Source organism: Vombatus ursinus, unplaced genomic scaffold (genome assembly GCF_900497805.2).
Source record: "Vombatus ursinus unplaced genomic scaffold, bare-nosed wombat genome assembly UNPS02009062.1, whole genome shotgun sequence".
Taxonomy (NCBI): domain Eukaryota; kingdom Metazoa; phylum Chordata; class Mammalia; order Diprotodontia; family Vombatidae; genus Vombatus; species Vombatus ursinus.
In genome coordinates this window covers 13,959,084-13,981,323 of record NW_020948840.1, presented here as the reverse complement: position 1 = coordinate 13,981,323, position 22,240 = coordinate 13,959,084, and the positions used below count along the sequence as shown (strand labels likewise).

General features: G+C 39.0%; 1 protein-coding gene across 1 annotated transcript in view; it reads right to left on the bottom strand.

Moving 5' to 3' along the window:
- Window positions 1-22,240, bottom strand: part of SRD5A2 (steroid 5 alpha-reductase 2) — a 61,621-nt gene that overhangs the window by 8,026 nt on the left and 31,355 nt on the right. Inside the window, exons 2-3 of the mRNA XM_027850289.1 lie at window positions 7,370-7,533; window positions 3,644-3,745 (exon numbers count right to left, since the gene is read on the bottom strand). Coding sequence (XP_027706090.1) covers window positions 3,644-3,745; window positions 7,370-7,533 — 266 coding nt within the window. The remainder of the gene's footprint in view (window positions 1-3,643; window positions 3,746-7,369; window positions 7,534-22,240) is intronic.

Below are 22,240 nucleotides of genomic sequence, written 5' to 3'. Positions count from 1 at the left end.
ACACACACACACACACACACACACACACACACACACACACACACACAGAGAAACAGACAGAGACAGAGACAGACAGAGAAAGTGAGAGAGACAAAGAAAGTGAGAGAGACACAGAGAGAGATACATACACATACACACATACATATACATATACACACACAGTGTTAGAAGGAAAGCATCCATATAATCAAAAATACTCACAGTAAAACTTTTTGCAGGAGCAAAAAACAAAAAACAAAACTAGAAACAAAATGGATGATCACCAGTTGGGTAATAACTGATCAAATTGTGGCAAATGAATGTATTTGAATATAACTGCACCACAAGAAATAACAAATAAACCAGGAGAACATTGTATACAGTAACAGCCACATTGTGCAATGACTAACTTTGACAGACTTAACTCTTCTCCACAATGCAAAGATCTAAGACAATTCCAAAAGACTCACGATGGAAAATGCTGTCTACATACAGAGAAAGAACTATGGAGTCTGAATGCACATTGAAGCATACTATTTGCTCTCCTTTTCTTCTGTTGCTTTGTTTTGTTTCTTCTATCTCTTGGTTCCTCCCATTAGTTCTAATTCTTCCATACATCATGACTAATGTGAAAATATGCTTAATGTGAATGTGTAAGTAGAGCCTATATCAGATTTCACACTGTCTTGGGGAGGGGGAAAGAGAGAGAGGAGGAGAAATTTAAAACTCAAAATCTTATGGAAGTGAATGTTGAAAACTAAAAATTAATTAATTTTTAAAAATAAATAAAAATATGAATTCATTATCTTAATTAAGATAATATATATAAAGTGTTTTGCAAACCTTAAAAGCATAGAAATGCTAGCTATTATTGTTTTTATTATTATTATTATTATTATTATTCAAGAAAAAATGGGAATGCTTGCATGAACCAAGAGAACAATTAACACAATGACCACTATAATATAAATGAAAACAACAATGAAAGGCATCAGAACTCTGGTCAATGGGAAAATCTATCTTAACTCCAGGTCCCTCATGATGAAACATGCTTCCGTCCTTTCCTCAGAGAAGTGATGGACTACAGGTGTAGAACAAGGCATACACTGCCAGACATGATCAGAGTTTTGGTTTGGTTTGCTTGAATACTTTGCTACGACAAAGGGTTCTAAGGGATGCGGATATTATTGGGAAGTGACAATAGTGTTTTCTAAAGAACATCAATAAAACGTGTACAGTTATACGTAGGTTATCTGTATAAATAAATGTATATACGATATGCAAATGTGTACATACAAATGGGAATGTGTTTTAACCTGAAAATATAGATGATTCTAGATAGAGATCAAGATAGAGATAACTATAGATATAGGTATAGATATACATATAGGTATAGGTATAGATACAGATAGATGTGGATATGGGTATAGATATAAATATAGATATATAGCTTAGATAAGAAAGAAGCAACTACTACCCTTGGAAATTTTGCCTAATGGCCTGTCATTACGAGAATTTGCCTGCCTTTTTTGTGGAGTTTATCCAGCCCTGCTTTAATTTCCCTTTCTGCCATTTTCTTCAGGATTGTGATAAATATGTCTCTTAATATAACAACACTAAGCTGCAGAAGAGTTTGCATAGTATTTCATAGTGTATTAAATACTTTCCTCACAACCCAGAGAAGGACAGAAATACAACCATGATTATTCCCATTTTACAGGAAACTGAGGTTCAGGCTGGTGAGATAACTTGACCAAGGTCATATAGTTGGTCCATGGCTGAGAGCAGTCTAGGACCCAGGATTTCTGCCTCTTTCTAAGACCATTCTGTGACTCTACCACTGTACTATGTCAGGCCTCCTCTTCCCTCCCTACCTCTATCCTACAGTCAAAAACTGCAAAGGAGTCTATTACAAAATAGTAGCCCAGCTAGTCATATGGTTTTTTAAATACGTGACATTCAAGTTATGAAAATAAAATTTAACATGAAAAGATAAAGCATCATTAGGTGCTGTTTTGACATTTACAATCCCCTGCTGGAAGAAAATTTGATCTATGCAAGCTTAATGTGAAAAAGATGAGTTTACCCTCCCTCTACAGGACTTATGCTTCTATTGATTTTGAATGTTTGGTTTTCTCATGGAAGAAGACCGACTATATTCCTGTTATCATTGTATAATGTGGAAACATTCTTGAGTTCCAGCTGTGACTAAAAGTCAACAAACAATTTAAACCTAGTCAAAGTGATCTACACACAGGTTCTCTACCAGGCCCAAGACTTGGAAAGTTGCACCCCAAGCAAGGCCTTTCTTTCTGGAATCATGAGAAAGGACACTTTTGTGTTCAAATGCTCCTCTAACAATAACCACAACCTTTTGAAATCAGGCCATTTATAGTTTTTTCTGGTTTTTTTCTTGTCTTTAACTTACTGGGCCAATGTCTATGAAACATGATGTTTATCTTTCAGTTATTCAGAAACACAAAGACAGCAGAAGTGGATGCGACTGAAAGACAAAATATCTCATTCAGTTCTTACAACAGCCTAAAGAAGAAGATGATATTATTATCTCCATTTTACAGATAGGAAACTGAGGCTCAGAGAGGTAAGTGACTTTGTTGTGCAGTCATTTTTCAGTTGTGTTTGACTCTTTGTGACTCCAGGCTTTTCTTGGCTGAGATACTGGAGTGGTTTGCCATTTCCTTCTCCAGCTCGTTTTATGCATGAGGAACTGAGGCAAACAGGGTTAAGTGACTTTTCCAGGGTCATGCAGCTAATAAGTGTTTAAGACCAGATCTAAACTCAGATCTTCCTGACTCCAGGCCCAGTGTTCTATCCATTGTACCACCAGATGCTTCCCAGGGCTCCCTGACTTGAAATCTGGTTCTCTTCCTACTATATCATGATGTTTGAGCTGTCAAAAAAAAAGAAAAAAAGGAATGTTGCCAAAGTCAAAGTCCAACCAGGGCCAGCCCACTGCCCTGGAAAACTGGACAGTGACTCAGGAGTGTGTGTGTCTGGGAATAGAGAACATGGTATATGAAAAAGGCACAGTTATGAAGAGCTGATATTCCCCTTGCATGGGGCATCAAAAAAGTCTGAATGAGGCCTGCTTCTGGTATGCTTTTCTAGATTGACTTCATGCTGCTATTCCCTCTTGTGCCTTAGAAACTCAGGCCAAACTGCCTTACTCACTATCCTCTCCTGCCCCAACTTTCTGTTTCCCTGTCTTTGCTCACACTAATCCCTAAAATACCTGAACCTGTCCCGGCCCAACCCTCTGCCCCATCTCCACCTGCTGAAACCACACTTTGGAGGACCAACTCAAGAACTTCCTCTTTCAGAAAATCTTTCTCAATCCCCTCACCTAGAAGTGAATCCTTGCTTATCTAACCTCACAGCCATTTGATCTACCCTTAGGTCCATTTTGTATTCTAATTGGTAATGTATTTAATCTACTCACAACTACACTGGGATATAAGTTCCTTGATGAAAAAGGCTATGTCTTCTTTACCTAACTACTCCAACACCAAACACAATGTTTTGTACATGGTAGACACTTAATAGATGTTTGTTGAATGACTGACTGGCTGATAATGAATTAACTAATTAATATGTGTCTCAAAAATCTTAGGAATGAGGACAGGAAATAAATGATCATTTTTACCTTGTGGAATCTTATAGGAGATTTCTCCAGGCTTTCTGAGCTGGCGCAATAAATAGTCACTGTGAATGTTGATTGCCATTCCCAAGAAAAATAAAAGGATACCTAAGCAAAGAAAACAAATAATAGGTAGAAAATTCAAGATGTTCTGATCTTCAAATTGTGTACATTAGTTAAATAATTGCAGAAAAACATCTAAATCCCAGTTAACCTCTATGACCAGAGCCAACCCCAGGGAATACCAAATCAGGGCTGTTGTCCCAGGCCCTGTATTTTGAGATGCCCTGCATTGCTATAATGGCCAGATAAAAAGAATGATTCAAGAAAGCAGCAGTTAGCCAATCAGTGCCTTTAGAAGACCTGGGGCTCATTTATTTACAATCATTTATGTCCCACTTTAAAGTTGGCAAAACACCTTACACACATTATCTCATTTGAGCCTCCAGACCAACCTTGTGAGACAAGTACTGCAGGTATAATTAGTCCCAGTCTATAGATGAGGAAACTGACAGATAGAGGCCTCAAGTGACTTGTTCAAAATTACAGAGAAAGTAAAAAGTCTGAGGCTGGATTCAAACCCAGGACTTCCTGAATAGAAGACAGGCACTTCTAAATGCTGCTTTCATTCTCTGATATTTTTCACTTCCAGATATTAAATATGAAAGTAAGCATGTCTAAAAAGACTTATTATGTGTGGCAATTTTTCAGAACAAAAGAGAATTCAACCTCCTCTATTTTGTTCCAATATTTTCTCTGACTACCCTTTCATCCCCAGACAATTCAATGTCAAGAAGACATATGATATGTGAGTAGAAAGTCAGCCTTGGAGCCAGAAAGACCTGAATTCAAATCTTGCTTCTCACACCTACTGGTTGTGTGACCCTCAGCAAGTCATTTAACTTTTTAGTGTTTTAGGGTGGCTTTCTAAGATTATAAACTGCAAAGTGGCAACTTCCTCTGGTGAAGGAAGTTTCTGCAGTGGGATCTCCTAACAACAATGAAATCATGGCTCTGAATCAAAAAACAGAACAAAACAAACTCATATCACAATATCCCCTAAATGAGTATCAGCTATTTCAAGGAAAGCTAAAAATATTTGGGGGGGGGGGGCAGGTTAGTTTGGGAAACACCAAAGTAAGAAAAGCGTCCCTAAGCCGACACTGCAAATCCCAAACATCTTCGACTTCACCTCTCCCAATACCTTCACTGTGCTGATATAAGGAAAAGTTTCATCAGGCTGTAAGAAAAGACAGCTTAACAAAAACAACTAGATATGCCTACGCCTACAACACTGGTACTCCATTGCATGTCAGTAAATAGAAGGATGGGAAGAGATTTGGGAAGGCAAGGAAATATCTGCATTTCCTTCCCTTTTCCTTACAGTCTTTGCCACAAGTAATGTCAGAAGACCTGGATTCAAAGACCACCTGTGTGACCTTGGGCAAGTTGCTCAACTACTCTGGGCCTCTATTTCCTCATCTGTAAAACAGTGAGGGTGAACTAGATGAACTTTAAGGCTCCTTCCATCTCTAAATATATAACTCCATGATCCAAAGTTGCACTGGGCTAGGAATCAGGTCACCATTGTGACCTCAAGCCAGTCATCTGTATCTATGAAATGAAGGGCTTAAACAAAATTCTCTCAAAAGTCATTTCCAGCTCTAAATTACAATGCTATGATTCTGTTTCTGAGCCATTTCTGTGCCTAAGGTCAAATCTTTCTCAACCAATGCTTCTATCCAATCTATACTGTCTATCAAACAGTAACAGTCTGTGCCTTCCCTTTCAACACACTCACCCATCCTGCAAAACTTTGGCAGAAACTAAAGTATGCCACTGGCATACTTGTTGTCATGAGCTCCATAATACCTATAAATCCTTGGTCCAATAAATCTGAACTGATGCTTGAGTTTAACCAAACTTTAACACAACTTCCAATAAGAGCAGATTCCTTAAAGGTTCTGGTGGCACACTGGTTCTTACAGATAAGTCTCTAATTTTATACTCATATAATTAAAAAGACGTGTGATCTCATCAATGTGTGTACTCCATCCAGTGATACAGATGACAGTTCATTCATACCTGCCTATGCAGTGTAACAAGTATCTATGCCTACCTGTAGTTTTGCCATGGGGATGGGGGGATCACTCCTTTCTCACTTTCTTTTGATATTATGAGAATACTAACGGAGCACATAGGCTATACATAGGTTATGCCTCACTCTTGCCTCACGACCAGTCCATCTTCTTTTTTCTCATCTGAAACCAAGCAGATGAAGAATACCATTTATTGCCAACACTATGATATGAAGTTCAATGAGCAAACCTATAGTATGCATCCATTAGTATATATACATACATACATACATACATATATGTGGATATGCGTGCCCTAGCTTGTACGCATATATGTATATACTGATAGATGAGTTCTATAGGTTGTCTATCGAACTGCAAATCATAATTCAGGCAATAGGTGTTCCTTATCTACTTAGTTTATGTATACATGTGGATGTGTGGATAGATAGAAAGAGGAAGAAAGGAAGGAAGATAGGGGAAAAGGAAGGAAGGAGGGAGGGAAGAAGAAAGGAAGGAAGGAAAGAAGGTCGGAAGGAAAAGGAAAGAGTTTGGAGCACCTACTTCTGGATATACATGATGACATGTAAAGAAGTATGTTGGCAAGACTTTGGAACACATGTAGGTATTTTGTAACTGGTTTCAATCTGCTTATTAAGGAATGAAGAAGGGCCTTTTTGATTGACTGCTTAGAGGGAGCTAACGGTGTTTTCAAAAGACACTAGGCAACCATGACTCACAGAGAGTAAGGCCAGAGTACTTGTTCTATTTACAAATACATACACACATGTATATGTATACAAAACATACACATATACATTTATATATGTATGTATGTACATACACATATGTATATATACATATTTATATATGTACATTATATTGCATCACATATATTATATAGAGATAATATATCTAGAGCTATCTATGTAACTATATCCTTATATATCTATAGTTACAAAGATATATCTATGGAGGTATGAGGTTAGTAAAACAAAATATGTAGAGATGTTATAGATATCAATATCTCAAGAAATAACAGTATCTCTATAGACATTTATATTTATAATATAGGTATTGATATAGATATAGATCTATAATATAGATAAATGTATCTCTAGAGATATTGATATCTATAACAGATATAGGTAACTATCTTTGTACCTATATTATTTCTACATAATATATCCATAATAAAGAGATAGTTATCTATGTCTATAATATAAATGTAGATATCTATTATATAGATAGATATTAATATCTATCTGTATCTATAGATAGGCACCTCCCCATCTGAGGTTATTATGTATCTAGATGGAGAGATAGATATTTGGGACAGACACCACAAAGGAGCTATAGCTTGGGCCCATAAATGAACAGAAGGAGAAGGACAGCAACTTGATTGATTTTGGGAAATGGCAAAATTCTTTTTCCAACCTCCAGTTTCTCCCAGAACAAAGGCCCATCTTTTTAACAGCCCAATTCTTCTGGAGTTGTAAGGCTGCAAGTCATGGATCACTACAGTCTTCAAAGAATTAAACAGCAAGGCAACCCAGAAGACAGTGTATTACTGGTGCATGGTGGCCAAGAGCAGGAAGAAGCACGTGACAAACAATGAATTACAAAAGGGAACTGGATTAAAGTTGGTAATTACCTGAAGTAAATCGGACATCAGTGAACCATTCATCAGGGTATTCAGCACAGTAAATTAAATAGTATCCTTGAAAGAAGCCATTCAGGGTACAGAAGATAAGGGCATGAATAAACATTTCTAGTGGAAAGGGCCTTCCTCTGGTGAGGAAGGCATAAATGAATGTCCTAGGGAAAATTTGAAAAGAGAAGCAAAGACAAGTTGTAAAAACAACATAAAAAAAAAAGTCAAAGCAACCAGATAAAGTTTCAAATGCCACGTTCTGTACAAAACCTTCCCTGGTGCAAAAGGAAACTCTCCACCTAACAGATAGTATCTGAGAAGGTTTTCAAGCCCTGACTTGTTGCTGTTCTATCATTTCAGTCATTTCCAACTCTTCATGACCTCATTTGTGGTTTTCTTGGCAAAGATACTGGAGTGGTTTATCATTTCCTTCTCCAGCTCATGTTGCAGATGAGGAAACTGAAGCAAACAGAGTTAAGTGATTTGCCTGGGGTCACACAGCTAGTGTCTGAGGCTGAATTTGAACTCAGGTCTTCCTGACTCCAGGCCAGGCCCTCTATCCACTGCACCACTTAGCTGCCCCTTTCAAGACCTAAATGCTATATAAATGTTAGCTATCATTATCTGCTCTCTCCACATTTTATTGTCCTCATATATTTATTACATTTAATTTATAGTGTGAGGATCTATATATGGGTCTCCTAGATTATAAACTACTTGAGAGAGATATTGTTTTATTTATCTTTGTATCTTCTCCAAAGACATTAAGTATATTACACATAATAAGTACTTTTAAATATTTGTAGAATGTAACTCAATTATATCACTTTCCCTCTTATAAAGAGCCTTTCCTAGACAGGCATACCAGTATCTTGCAGGTGGAGCTATGAATAAATCCACTCCTTCTAGTAAAAAAAAGAAAGAAAGAAAGAAAAATTGGGATAATTCTAAAAAGGTGACTACAACATCCATACCTTTTGACCCAGAGATCTCATGGCTGGGCATGAACTCCAAAGAGGTCAAAGGTTAAAAGAAAGATCCTTTATCTACCAAAATCTCTGTAGCAGTACTACTTGTAATAACAAAGAGATGGAAATAAACCAGGTGCCCGTTGATTGAGGGAATAGCTAGACAAATGATGGCATAGGAATGTAATAGAAGATTATCACTGTACTATAAGAAACAGTAAATATGAATGAATATAGAAGCCTGGAAATTCTGTATGAACCAATACAAAGTGAAGTAAACAGAACCAGGAAAACAATCAACACAATGACAACAACAATACAAATGGAAAGAAACTCAAGCATTATGATGACCAAGCCTGGCTCCAGAGAAGAGAGATGAGAATATTCTTCCCCTTCTTCGCAGAAATGAGAGACTGTGTATGTGGAACACAGCATAGACTGATTGATGCATTGATTAGTTTTGATAAACATTTCTAATAATCTTTCTTTTTTATTCTTTGCTATAAGAGATGGATCCTTGGGTGGAAGAGGTGGAGGAGAGAGGTATATTTAGAAATGAAAGTGGTGTAAAGATCAAAAAAATTATCAAGATAAAGACAAAAATAAATAACATTTTTTTTACAAAATGTAGAAAAATAACAGTAACTCACAAATGTACACCCTTTCAGATCTCATACAATTTCAAATTTTCCCATTTACATGGTGTTTTACAGATCTTAGAAAGTACTTTCCTGAGACAGTGTGTGATGAAAAAAATGTAATTTTCTGAAATTGTGTACAATCCTAAACAAATGTAGACTTAGGAATAAGTAGGGAAAGTCTTTGAAGGCCAGCGGATGAAAGCCAGACAGTGGCTGAAAGATTTCTCCTATCCTCTGGGTCTTACATAAAAGCATAAAGTTGGCTGGAATCAGAGAGATCTAGCAAGTAGTTCAAAACAGCAAGCTGGAGAACAAAGTTTCAGTAAACTCCTGAGGATGCCTTGGGCATCCTTGAAAACTGCCTTGGGGAAAAGAAAAGAGGTCTTGGCTCCAGCTTCACCGTGGATATCCTTCTGCTACCACCACTTTGGCCCGAGGAAGACCTTGCAAGCTTTGAAGGGTCTGGAAGGTGCTGAACCTCCCATTTTCTCATAAAAGCTACTTTAAAGTTATCTGACTAAATTCACTGATAATCTTTTGGGGAAGCGTACTGGTAGGAGCTGATGGCATTAGAAAGTTATCTCCAACTTCTCAGGGGTACCCCTAGAACCTTAATGGGGAGAAATCATCCTACTCTGGAATCTGAGACTAGCCTGGAGAATGGAGGATAAGAAACAGATCCTCAGAGCTGCTATGGGTTACACCAAGACAAACAAGGGTTCAACCCACACCAATTATCCTTCCCTGGCAATGATCTGTGCCTGTTCCTACCCCAACCCCTACCCAGGGACATAGAAGGTATCAGCGATACAACTTTCTAAACAAGTTGCTATAGTGGCAGTAGGAAACAATCAGGGAAAACAGAACAAGTGAATAGGAAAGTAAAACTGTGTGTAAATTTCGTCATCATTTCCTTATGCTAGAGCAGAAAAAAAATCCTGGTTGTATAGAGGTCATTTTGACTCACTTAAGTTAGTTTGAGGACTCATTCAGATTTTAAGTTAAAAAGCTTTGGTCTCCTGGTAGCACATATAGCCACTGATTTAATTCTAAGGACAAAAGGTTTTTTTTAAATAATGTCCAAGATCTATCATACATATTCAACAATATTTATTATTATATGTACAAAAAGTATCTGTTATGCACAAGGGGTTATACAAATAATATAAGATACAGATTCTGCCCTCAAGAAGCTTACATTCTAGTGGGAAGTATGGGAGCTATGAATCACTGATGCTACAAAAAATATAAAGCATGATAGAGCATCATTGATCCAAAACAAAATTCCCTAGGAAAAGTTGAGGGGGAGAACACTTTCAGGTGCCAAAACTAGAAGGTATTTAAGCATTCACACAGATCAATTTTTTCATTTCACAGATGAGGACAAAAAAAGGTAAAGAGAGAATCAGCATGGCATAGCAGATAAAGTAATGGACTTAAGAGTCAAGAAGTCCTAGGTTCAAATCCCACCATAGACACTCATTAGTTGTGAGACCCTAGGAAAGTCACTTAACTTTTCTGAGACTCAGTTTCCTTATCAATAAAATGGGGATAACAAGAGTATTTAACACCACAGTTTGTTGTGAGGATCAAATAACATTATCACTCAATAAGCATTTATTAAGCACTTACTATGTGTTAGGCATTGGAGATATAAAGATAAAAATGAAGTAGTCCCTGCCCTCAGTGAACTTACATTTTACTAGGTTAGACACAATATCATATAAAATAAATATAGTCATTGGGGAAGCGCTAGCAGTTGGGGAGGGATATCAAGAAGGACCTCATGGATGGCACTTCAAGATGACACTTCAGCTGAGCTTGGAAGGAAAGCAGGGATTCTTCTAAGCAAAGGTGAGGAGGGTATATTCCAGGGATGGGGGACAGCTTGTTCAAAAGCAGGGAGACAGGAGATGGACTGTCATATGGTAGCAAGAAGGCCCATTGTCAAAGGCTTTTCATGCCAAATAAATAAGTTTGTGTACAATCCTAGAGCCACTGGAGACCCTAGAGTAGAGTAGAAAGAATGTGAAACTTAGAGGACCTGAGATCAAATCCTAGGTCTGCACCTTACTGCATAAGTGTGACCTTGGGCAAGTAACTTCATCTCTTTATCTCTCTAGGCTCAGTTTCCTCATCTGTAAAATGTGAAGATTGGACTATAATGTCCTTAAGGTCCCTTCCAACTCTAGATCTGTGATCCCATGGCACAGTCAGATCAATATTTTAGGAAAATCACTCCAGCAACTTCGTGGAGAATAGATTAGCAAGAGGGACAAAGTCAGGCAAAGAAAACAATTAGGCAAGAATGGCCATTGTCCAGGGGGTGCTGAGGGCCTGAAATAGGATGGTAGCTATGTGAGAAGATAGAAGGTGGTGGATGTGAAAGGTATTGAAAAGGTAAAATTATCAAGACTTGACAACTCATTGGATAGGTGGAGTGAAGGACAGTGAGAAATGTAATATAAATAAATTCTTGTTTTTGTTCAGTCATTTCTGACTCTTTGTGATCCTAAGGAACAACTGTCCATGAGGTTTTCTTGGCAAGGATGTTGAAGTGGCTTTCCATTTCTTTCTCCAGTTTTATGCAGGTTGGGGTTAAGTGACAAGTAACCTTACCTTCAAAAACCTGGTGTCACTTTCACAGTACAAAAACTCCTCCAAGAACCAGACTGGCCAAGTGCAGGAAAGACTGCACGCCATTAAGTTCGATACCATATGATGACAAGTTTTAACTAGTAAAATGTGAAGCTCAACCTGTGAAACTATCAACTAAAATAGAGCATATTTGGGGGCAGCTAGATGGCGCAGTGGATAGAGCACCGGCTCTGGAGTCAGGAGGACCTGAGTTCAAATCCAGCCTCAAGACACATAAAAACTCACTAGCTGTGTGACTCTGGGCAAATCACTTAACTGCATTTGACTCGCTAAAAAAAAAAAAAGAGCATATTTGCAGGCATGATGGGAATGTAACAGGGGAAAGCCAATAAGGACCCAGTTGCGGGTAGCACATACATGTTTGGTGAACCTTCTTCAAGGTAAGAGTAGTGGAAGACCTGCACTCCACTTCAGAATATTCTATGACTAGTTCTTGTCTATCTATTGTGTGTCAAAGAGAGGCTGGTTGCCAAGTCAGAACTGAGTGTGCACACAAAATATTACCAAGACTTGTCTTGTTTCCTAGTTGTGTTCACATTAGGAAAACAAAATACTTTAAGCCTGTAGGTGGAGAAACCCCTTACCTACATGGCTCCAATGTCACATCTGGCCCTGTTATGTGTTCTTACCTGCCCTGAGGTGATGGAGTATTAGAGACAGAATGAACTAGTAAAAAGGTCAAAGGACCAGAGGTCCAGGTGATAAGAATCCATACAAGTCAAGGCCTGTGCAGAACTGTATCCTTGGTCCATTATCTCTAACCTTGCAGGTGAACCCATAGAATAAACATTTCTTAATCACAAGAGTTTGGCTTCCCTCTAAGTTAGTTTAAAGTTATAATTAATGGGAGAAACTGTTATCTATCATACTTTCAGCTCCTGGGAAAATACCAAGACATCTGGTGTTATCTTTAGGTCCTGAAGTTAGCTCTAAAAGATATATTGTCTATGCTTTCCTATCCTTGTACAATTGAGGAGGGTCCTATCTCCCTCCTAAGAGCCAGGGAGTCTGCTATCCCTGGTCCACTATCAACTGCCTCAGGATACAGATGGATCCTATAAATCAATCAAGCATTCTTTTATGACAGAAGAGGTGGTTGCTAGCCTCACCTGGGTGTAATGTTGTCTTCACAACCACAGCCCTGTAGCCAATTGCATTGTCTTCTCCACCTACCTAACCCTATTCTTTGTTCTCCTATACTTCCCCAAACTGTATGAAGGCTAGTTAGTCCTACCTCAGGGTCTGTGGTCACTGAGAGAGGCCATTGTCCTGATTTATCAGTTATCGCTAACCTAATTAATAAAGTTATCATGCTTAGGTCATTGTCTCTCAGTTTTTCTGAATTTTCAAATGTAACAGCCCCAAGACATGATCTGTAGGATCTAGTCCAACATTGAATAAAAATGACAGAAATACATGATGTCCTTCAAGCGAGGGAGCTGTTCAAGTATTGGGCTGTGCCATATTTGGAAATAAACTTGGTGGAGTGAAAATTTTGTAGCAAATGCCCTAACATGGAGCCAACTCTCCCCAGGAGCCAAAGTGGTATAAGGAAGAGTGAGACACCAGGTTCAGAGGGATGTGTTTGCAACCTCTGTCCTCCTTTACCTTCTCTGTAAAAATCCCTTTGTTAAAGCTAATTGATATTAATTAGTTAAATATCAGGGTGCTAATCAATGGTATCAAAAATAATGAGGACATATTAGCTGGTTATTAGCTGGGACTGATTAGATGATGTTGAAGACAAAAACGGCAATGGATATTGAAGAAACAAATTTGAATGGGAATTCAAGCTAATAACATGAAAAAATGCCCCCCCCCTCCTCCTTTAGGGAGGAACCTGAAACCCTGAAGGGGAAACCAGCTTTGGTCTCTGGGGACCCAACTTAACAGTATAAACAGGGGTTGGGATAAGGACTCCAGTCTTTATAAAGACTACAGGAATGCTCATATTGATAAAAAAAAAAATCATGGATCTTTTGAAATACAAAAGTATCTATATGACCAAGGACAAGGTTGGCTAACCTCAGTAAACTTTGATTTGTTGTGAGGTGGATATGCCTCAGTAATAAACCCAAGCTTCTGAGAAAAAAGTGGATTGAGTGGGTCCATCACAATCAGACTCAACATGAACATCCCCTAACAGCAGCTAATTCAACCAAATACCATGTGATATGCTTAAGGCCTAATGAGTCCGAAGAAATCACTTTCATGGCACCACTAATTTGATCAACTGGCCTGCTACACATGAAAAAAATTCTCTCTGGTGACCTGGCCTCATGGCAATTTGTCAAGCCAGATTGATGAAGGTTATCCAACCCTATCGATTTGGGTGGTTGATTGGATCAATCAGGAAGCAATCTCACCCAATTTGTAAGAAAACTAAAATGCCAAATCTCCTAGGCTGTGCTATTTTGGATTGTTGGGTTGTTGTCATTGTTTTCCAGTCATCTCAACACAGCCCTAGACCAAAAGAAAGGTTATTTGAGTTAACCAGTAAGTCTTAACCACATAATTTGTGTGTATTCTCAGAAACAGAACACAGCAACCCAAATTACTTAGAAGAGACACAAGGCCTTTTCCAGAATGAGAAGCTTCAGGATTCATGGTTGTATTCAGCCATATTACATGTACTTGAGTGGCTGAAGAAGACTCAAGGAATCTAGAAAATGAAATATACTGAAAACACAAAATATAGATAACTCATCATTCTGAGACAGCTTTTCCCCCCCTTCAGCTTTACAGTACCTGTAATTAGTGACTCCCAACAAACATTATCATTGTATTGGCTCTGTTATTTTTCAGATTGCAGGACATGGGAATGCTGATACAATGGAGACCCATCTTTCTAAGAATATTCAGCTGCTTCTGGGAATATTGTGAATCTTAATTCAGATAACAGAACCCTGAAGTATCATTTCCCACTGGTTTCTCATAGTGCAGGGAGAGAGGCAGAGCTGACAGAGGGCAGCCTCACTCAGTATTCCCAAGACCCAATGCCAAGAAGGCCCCTTCACATCTTATGCAATTTCAAAACTGCCTGTAATAAACTCCTTATAAAGGAAAACACTGACAGACCTTGGTTCCTACACTATGTCTATTCATACAAAATAAAGAGAAGAGTTTAGGCATTTATTTCTATGAAAGAAATCCAAGGGATGAGTAGAGATATGTTTACATTATATAGCCATTTTGGGGGGGGGGGAATTTGGAGGGAAATCTGAATTATTCAGACATCTGCTTCAATTGTTCATTTTGGTTTCTGCATACAGAGACAGCATGTCTTAACTCTGAAAAGTGGTCCCATACAGCATACTCAGTCAACAAGCATGTATTAAGTGACAACTATGTGTCAGGCGATGAGGATATGAAGACCAAAATGAACCATTGCTGGACCTCAAGGATGCCATCAGAACAGCAAAAAAGAAGGCTAAATTTGGAGCTAGATAATCTAGGGCCTAATTACTGCATACAGGCCTTGGAGCAAGTCACTTAAATTTTCCAGGTCCAAGATTTCTCATCTTTAAAATGAGTAGATCAGACCAAATTCCTTTCTCCCTTTTAATCTGCAATCTTCTATCATAGATAGGCAGTATGAGAAAAGATGTGGGCATGTTTTCTCATTCATTTTGGAAGGAGCAAAATAATAACCAGTAAGAATCCATTATCTGAAGAGCAGAACTCTATTCTTAAGAGAGTAAATGAAAAAGAAGAATGAGCAATCTCTCTTTCCATATTTATACATGGCCTTTTAGCAAAGGACTCCAAAGACCTCAAAACACCCTTGTAAACCAAAATGAATGAAAAGCATCTCTACTGATAGTGGACATCTCTTCCACACCAAAAACGAATGCTGCCTGAACAAAATATAGACAGCAGCCCTAACCTATGGGTTGGGAAAAAAAAAACTAAGGCAAAGAGAGTGTAGGGATGATGCCCTCTGCCTCTGGACAGCTGAATTATCCTGGAGAGATTTGGCTCTCCATCCACACTCAAGGACACACAAAAGGGTGGAACTTTCTGCTTCTAAGGTTGCACTGCTGGGTCCCAGCACCTCCCACTTCTTCTTCACCTCCAGCAGCATCCTTTTTCCCACTCCTATGCACACAGAAAGCAGGCCAGGAAAGGGGGAAGTTTGATGCATACATAACTTTACTATACGATAAAGAATCAGGACAGTTCAGGTTATTTGGATTTGGACATACCCAATCAACTCTCTTGCAGAAGGCATTAGTGGCTTATGTTTCAAAAAGCATTCAACTCTTTCATTTACACTGCAAGAGGGAAGTTACTCTCCGTTCCTCCTCCCTGTCCCACCCCAAGTCCACCAGCCCTAGTTCATGAAATTACAGAAAGGACAGAAATAATGAGATGTTAATGTGTAAAATAAAGTGTGAAGACTCATCTATGCCCTGTTATCCCTTTATGAGATGTGAAGAAGCTTCCCTGGGGGAATTAGAAGGGTAGTTTGCCGTTGGCTGGCACAGTACTCTTGGGGGACTTAAATTTTTTTTTTTTGGTGAGGCAATTGGGGTTAAGTGACTTGCCCAAGGTCACACAGCTAGTACGTGTCAAGTGTTTGTTCTGAGACCAGATTTGAACTCAGGTCCTCCTGACTTCAGGGCCAGTGCTCTATCCACTGCACCACCTAGCTGCCCTCTTTAAATTTTTTTAAAAGCTAATTTGCCAGCTCTTGAGAAAGAGATAGTAGAATTAACCCTCGGGGTGTGATCCATAGCAACAGAGAGTCAGTAAAGAAGGAAAGAGCTCTGGCAATCAGGAGTCGAGCTGCATTGATGAACAAACCTGGGGAGACCGCATGAGTGACCCCTGCAGCAGAGAGGCTACTTTCAAAGAGCAGCATCATGAGACCACCATGAAAAGAGGGCCTTGCAGTACCAGAGTTTTCCTGGTCACATATATTCCCTAATGTATCACCCCAAGTTTGTGTTTATTTATGGGAGAGTTCGCCCCAGATTTATAGGGAGAATTTATGGAGAGATTTATGTTTTGTAGACATTGTTTTTATTATGCCATATTAGTAAATGTCTTTGCTTTGAACAAATTGTGTCTATGGACTGACTGTGAAAGGTAAGCTCACCAGTAGGGACTTGTACATCATAGTTTAAATTATAGTAAATTATAGTATGGTCCCACAGAGTACCTTGATCCTGTGAGTAGGTACCTACTGTGGAACTTACCTGCAAACCCAAGACTAATGAATGATTTAGGAAAGTAGCCCAGAGGGAATGCTACACTAGACTCACTTGTCAGCTCCTCCTTCCTTTAATTCTTGTATTCTGTTGTGGCTCATAATAAAAGCTTCTATTCCAGTTTTTCTCCATGATTAAAATGATACGTTCACCATCTTCTTATCTCCATACAATCTCTCTAGCTCTTCTTTTCTGTTTTCATTTCATAGGTTTGCATTTCATCCTCGCTACTATAGCTTGAACAACTCCCACCCTGGCCATGACCCAGACTCTTTTGTTCATATGGAGGAAATATTTATTCTATTTCTCCACAAGTTTTTGGTCTGGACCTGTGGTTTCAATTCTATAGGGAACTGCCAGTGAAAAAAAGTGTCTCTATAGAAACAAATCAATACCTGCTCTGTAACTTGGTATCTTCCAGAGGTGTCTGGAGCATGAGAAGTTAAGGGACTGACTCAGGCTCACACAGACAGCATGTGTCAGAGATACAACTTTGATCCAAGTCTTCTGGACTCCAAGGCCACCATTCCACAATGCATCTTTTTTTTCATGAAAATAACTGCATCTTCACACCATTCCTTTGTCTGCTCATTCAACATACATTTATCAAACAGCTCTTGTGTTCATCGCATTATGTGAAGCTCTTGGGATGCAAAGGCAAGCCACCCCCTAGGGTGGTACTTGCCATGGAACCAACCTGCAAACCTATGACCAATGATTTAGGAAGGTAGTCCACAGGGAATGCCACACTAGACTCATTTGTCTCTTTCATTCACTTCCCTTTCACTTAAAAAAATGCTGACTACTCAATTGTTCTATTTAAACCAAGATAAATTTAGGTCCACCCCCTCCCAGAGAACACAACTGCCCCTTTGGTAAATAGGGGCATTCTTTCCCAAAGACCACCCCTCTAATTTTTAAATCAAGCCACAGCCTATAATTTGAATGAACTTGTGGAAATATAAGCTAGGCATTGCTGAATTTGAGGTCCATTAGTGGATCCAGGCTACTGAGAGTAGTAACAAAATCCCTGTGGGAGGCCAGAAATGAGATAAATAAAGGGTACAGAGGATGAGATATTTCCCTCTAGATTCACAATTAGCTCTCTAGTCTTCTGGTCTCAGAACCCCTTTACACTCTTTAAATTATTGAGGACTCCCCAAAGAACTTTTGGTTACATTTTTCTTTTATAAATGCCAATATTTGCTATATTAGAAATTAAAATGGATAAATTTCTAAATAGAGATTTGTTAATCATTTAAAATGATAAACATATCACATGTTAACATAATACATTTTTATGAAAAACAACTATGTTTTCAAATAACAGGAGAGTGGCATTATTTACATTTTTTTCAAATCTCTTTAATCTCTAGTTTAATAGAAGACAGCTGGATTCTCTTATCTGCTTCTCTACTCAGTGTGTTGGGATATGTTGTTTTGGTTTAACTATATAAAGAAAATCTGGTCTCACCCTGATACGTAATTGAAAAAGGGAGGAGTATTTTAATAGACAAATAATGTCTTAATAATATTACAAAAATAGTTTTGATTTTGGGGTCTCCCTGGACATCTCAGGGCTCTCGGACCACCCTTTGAGAACTGCTGCCCTAGATGGATGGTCTTTAGTGCAAGAGCAGGCCGTCAAGTGGGTGGCCCTCTCAATAGAAGGGGCTCCTTTGAAGACGAGATAGGAACAGCTTTACTTGCTCCAAGAAGGCTGCTCAGGCCTAATGGAGCCTCTGGCACCATGAGAACCACCTCCACTCTCCCTGACTATGTGTATTTACAATACTTTACGTGTAGTAAAAGTTTGATTGTACACTTAAACCCTGAGTGTTTTATTGTATCAGAAAAGAATACGCATTCTAGTCTTGGCCCAAAACAATATCCATTTATTTGAACAAAATAAACCAAATTAGTATAGATATGATAATTAATTTGTAGACTGAATTTTTCATTTTTTATCATAATTTCTCCAAAATTATCAAATGACTTAATTGACAAATCTGATGGTCTTTCCTTCAATTTTCATCCTTCCCCAACTGCCTACAGTGTTTGACACTGTTGGCCACTCCTCCTTCTCACTACCGTCTCTCCTCTATGCTTTTGTGATGCTTTTCCTTCCTGGTTTTCCTTCTGCCTATCTGGCCATGCCTTCTCAGTCCTCTTTGCTGGTTCATCATCCATATTGTACCTCTTGTGAGAGTACCTCAACACTGTACTGGGTCCTCTTCTCTCTATATACTCTCTTTTGTCTTCTCTATTCTGCTGACTCCAAGATCTATAAATCCAGCTTTTTCATGAGCTCTAGTCACACATCATCAACTTCCTGTTGGACATTTTGAACTGGATGGCCCATACACATCTCAAATTCAACATATTCAAATCAAAACTCACTGTGTTCCACCCCCAAGTCTATCTTTCTTTTGAACTTCCATATTTCTGCCAAGGGCACCACCATCTTTCCAGTCTTCCAGATTCACAACTTTGGCATTATCCTCAATTCCTGACTCTCCCTCACCTTACTATCCAATCAGTTGCCAGAGCTCATCATTTCTACCTTTGCTTTCTCCTATCTGACACTTTCTCATTTTACACACAGTCACTACCTTAGTTCAGGTCCTTATCACCTTTCACCTGTACTACTCCAATAACCTCCCTTTCCTGAAGTTGATGGTCTAGTGAAACTAGCTTTCTTACTATTCCTCACGCCTGACTCTCCATCTCTCATCTCTGTGCCTTTGGATTAGCCCATGCAGAGAATGTTCTCCCTTCTCATCTTGTAGTCTCTGGTTTCCTTCAAGATTCTGCTCAAGTACCACTTTCTGCAGAGAGTCCTGATTCCACCAGCTATTAATGCCTCCCCATCCAAGACTACCTTGTATCTATTGTGTATGTACGTTATATATATATATACATGTTGGCTTCCCCTTAGACTGTAAGCTCCTTGAAGGCAGGGATAATTTTATTTTTATTTTGTATCCCCAGTGCTTAGCATAGTACCAGTCATATAGTAGGTAGTTAATAAGTGTTCACTGATTGAGTAGAATTCCTTCCTTCCAGACTCAGGTCAAGCACTGTTTTCTAGATGAAGCCTTTCCTCATCCCCGCCTCCAGCAGATAGTACCTCCTCCCAAAACAATCTGTATTTATTTTTAACATATTCTCGATGTATTTATACACATATACATTATCTCCTCTGATAGAATATAAACTCTTTGAGAGCAGGGTCCATTTCACTTTTTTTTTTATATTTCTAGCACCTAACACAGTGCCTCAAAAATGGTAGGCATTTAATGCTTATTGATTGATTGATAAATATAGCCAGTCTCAAGCAAAGGGCTAGGGAGGAAACAAATCTGTAGAATGGGTTCATAAGAAGTGATTTATGAGGCCAGTCAATAAAGAGTGAGAAAAATCAAGGGTTTTTCCTGGCTTGAAAGATTGGGATATGACTGTCATTTACTAATTGTGCGACTTTGAGCAAATCACAATTTCATCCACCCTAAGGTTCCTTCTCTTTAAAGCACAGTTAATCAACTCTTCCCTAACCGCTCGAGATTTTTCTTGAATTAGGCTTGAATTAGATAATGGGCATGAAAGCAAAGTGCCATGTAAATTTAAGAAGCTATTATTACTATTTTCCTTATTGTCACAGGTCTAACCATTCTTCATCATAGTCATTGAGAGGCAAAGCCTCATAGTGGGTAGAGAGCCAATTTCAGAGTCAGGAAGACCTGGGTTCAAGTCCTGTTCCTGACTTGTGATGATCAGAGGATCAAAGATTTAGAACTAAAGGGGACCTGAGGTCATAAAGTACAACCACATTATTTTATAGATGAGGAAACAGAATCCCAGAGAGATGATGTGACTTGACCAGGGTCTCTTAGCTGCATAGCTAGTATTAAATGTCCTCGACAAGATTCAAACCCAGTTCTTCTGGACCCTATTCCTACTACCACTGCCATCATTACCACCTCTGCTGTTGCTGCTTCTTACAACTCCTGCCCTGGGAAACAATGGCCCTAACTAATAGAATCACTATGAACAGATAAAAGCAGCGGGACTACTGTGAGGATCTGCAGCAAGGCTTTTCCCTGGACAAGCAAGGCATGCCATCTTTCTTCGCCTTCCTTGGATGTGGAATGCCCCATGGGAATAGTGAAGATAACTAGATGTATCCCTAAGTTAAACTTTCTCACTTCCTCCGTTCATTCTCCTGGCAAATTATTGAGCCACCAGGTCTTGCTTCTTCTCTGCAATAAAAGATTTTACATTTATAGCTTTGGGACAGTGATGTCAATTTCCTGAGGCCCTCGGGGATGAGAATTTTGGTATCTGTAATTTGTCATGTCTCAAAATGATCGCTTTATTAGCTTGCATTTTGGATCCAAATCACCTCTTTTCACCCCCTCTCCTGTGTACAGACCCATACGCAGAGCTGACCAGCCAGTTCATCAGTCAATGGTCTACTCTGGGAGCTAAAGGCCAGAAAAGTCCTCTGACTAAAAGCCTGTCCCTTGCCCAGGCGTTAACAGTGCCTGAAATTCTACCATTTAAGATTAGTATCTTTGGGTAAATCACTGCCCTCTCTAACCAGGCTTTATTTAAAGTGTAAACATTCCTGCAAAGGATAGTGATAATTGAATCTCTAATACTTTAACATGAATAAGCTGATCAGATAATAGAGAAGAGCCTCAAATTTGTACCACATAATAGCTAACATTTATATAAGACTTTAAGGTTTTTGAAGTGCTTTACACAGGTTAATTCACTTGATCTTCACAATAACCCTGGAAGGTAGGGTGCTATTATTATCATTTTATAGTTGAGGAAACTGAGGCAAACAGAGGTTGAGTGATTTGCTCGGAGCCATACAGCTACTAAGTGTCTGGGGCAGGATTTGAACTTAGGTCTCCCTGACTCTATGTCCCATGATCTATCCAGTGTGCCACTTAACTGCCTCTAAGCAGACCATAGGAGGATTGGTTGGAGAAACTGGGAATCTGGAGTCTGAAGAAGACTTCAGTGGAAGAGCACAAATAGCTTCAAGTCTTTGAAGTACTGTCACTGGGGAAGAAGAATTGTTCAGCTTTGCCTCAGAGGGCAAAACAAAGATCAATGAGTGGAAGGTGTAAAGTTTGATGCTGGGAAAAACTCTGCAACCATTAGAGCTCTCCCAGAGTGGAATGGGCTGCCTCAGGAGGTGGTGCTCCGCAGTGGAGGTCTCCAAGCAGAGGCCAGATAGATTACCATTTATCTGGTATTGTTATAGAGGGGATTCTGGTTCAGGCATAGCTTGGACTAGATCACAGAATCACAGAATCTGACAGCTGGAAGAGATCTCCATTGCCATCTTGTCCAACTCGTTTATGAAAGGAACGTACA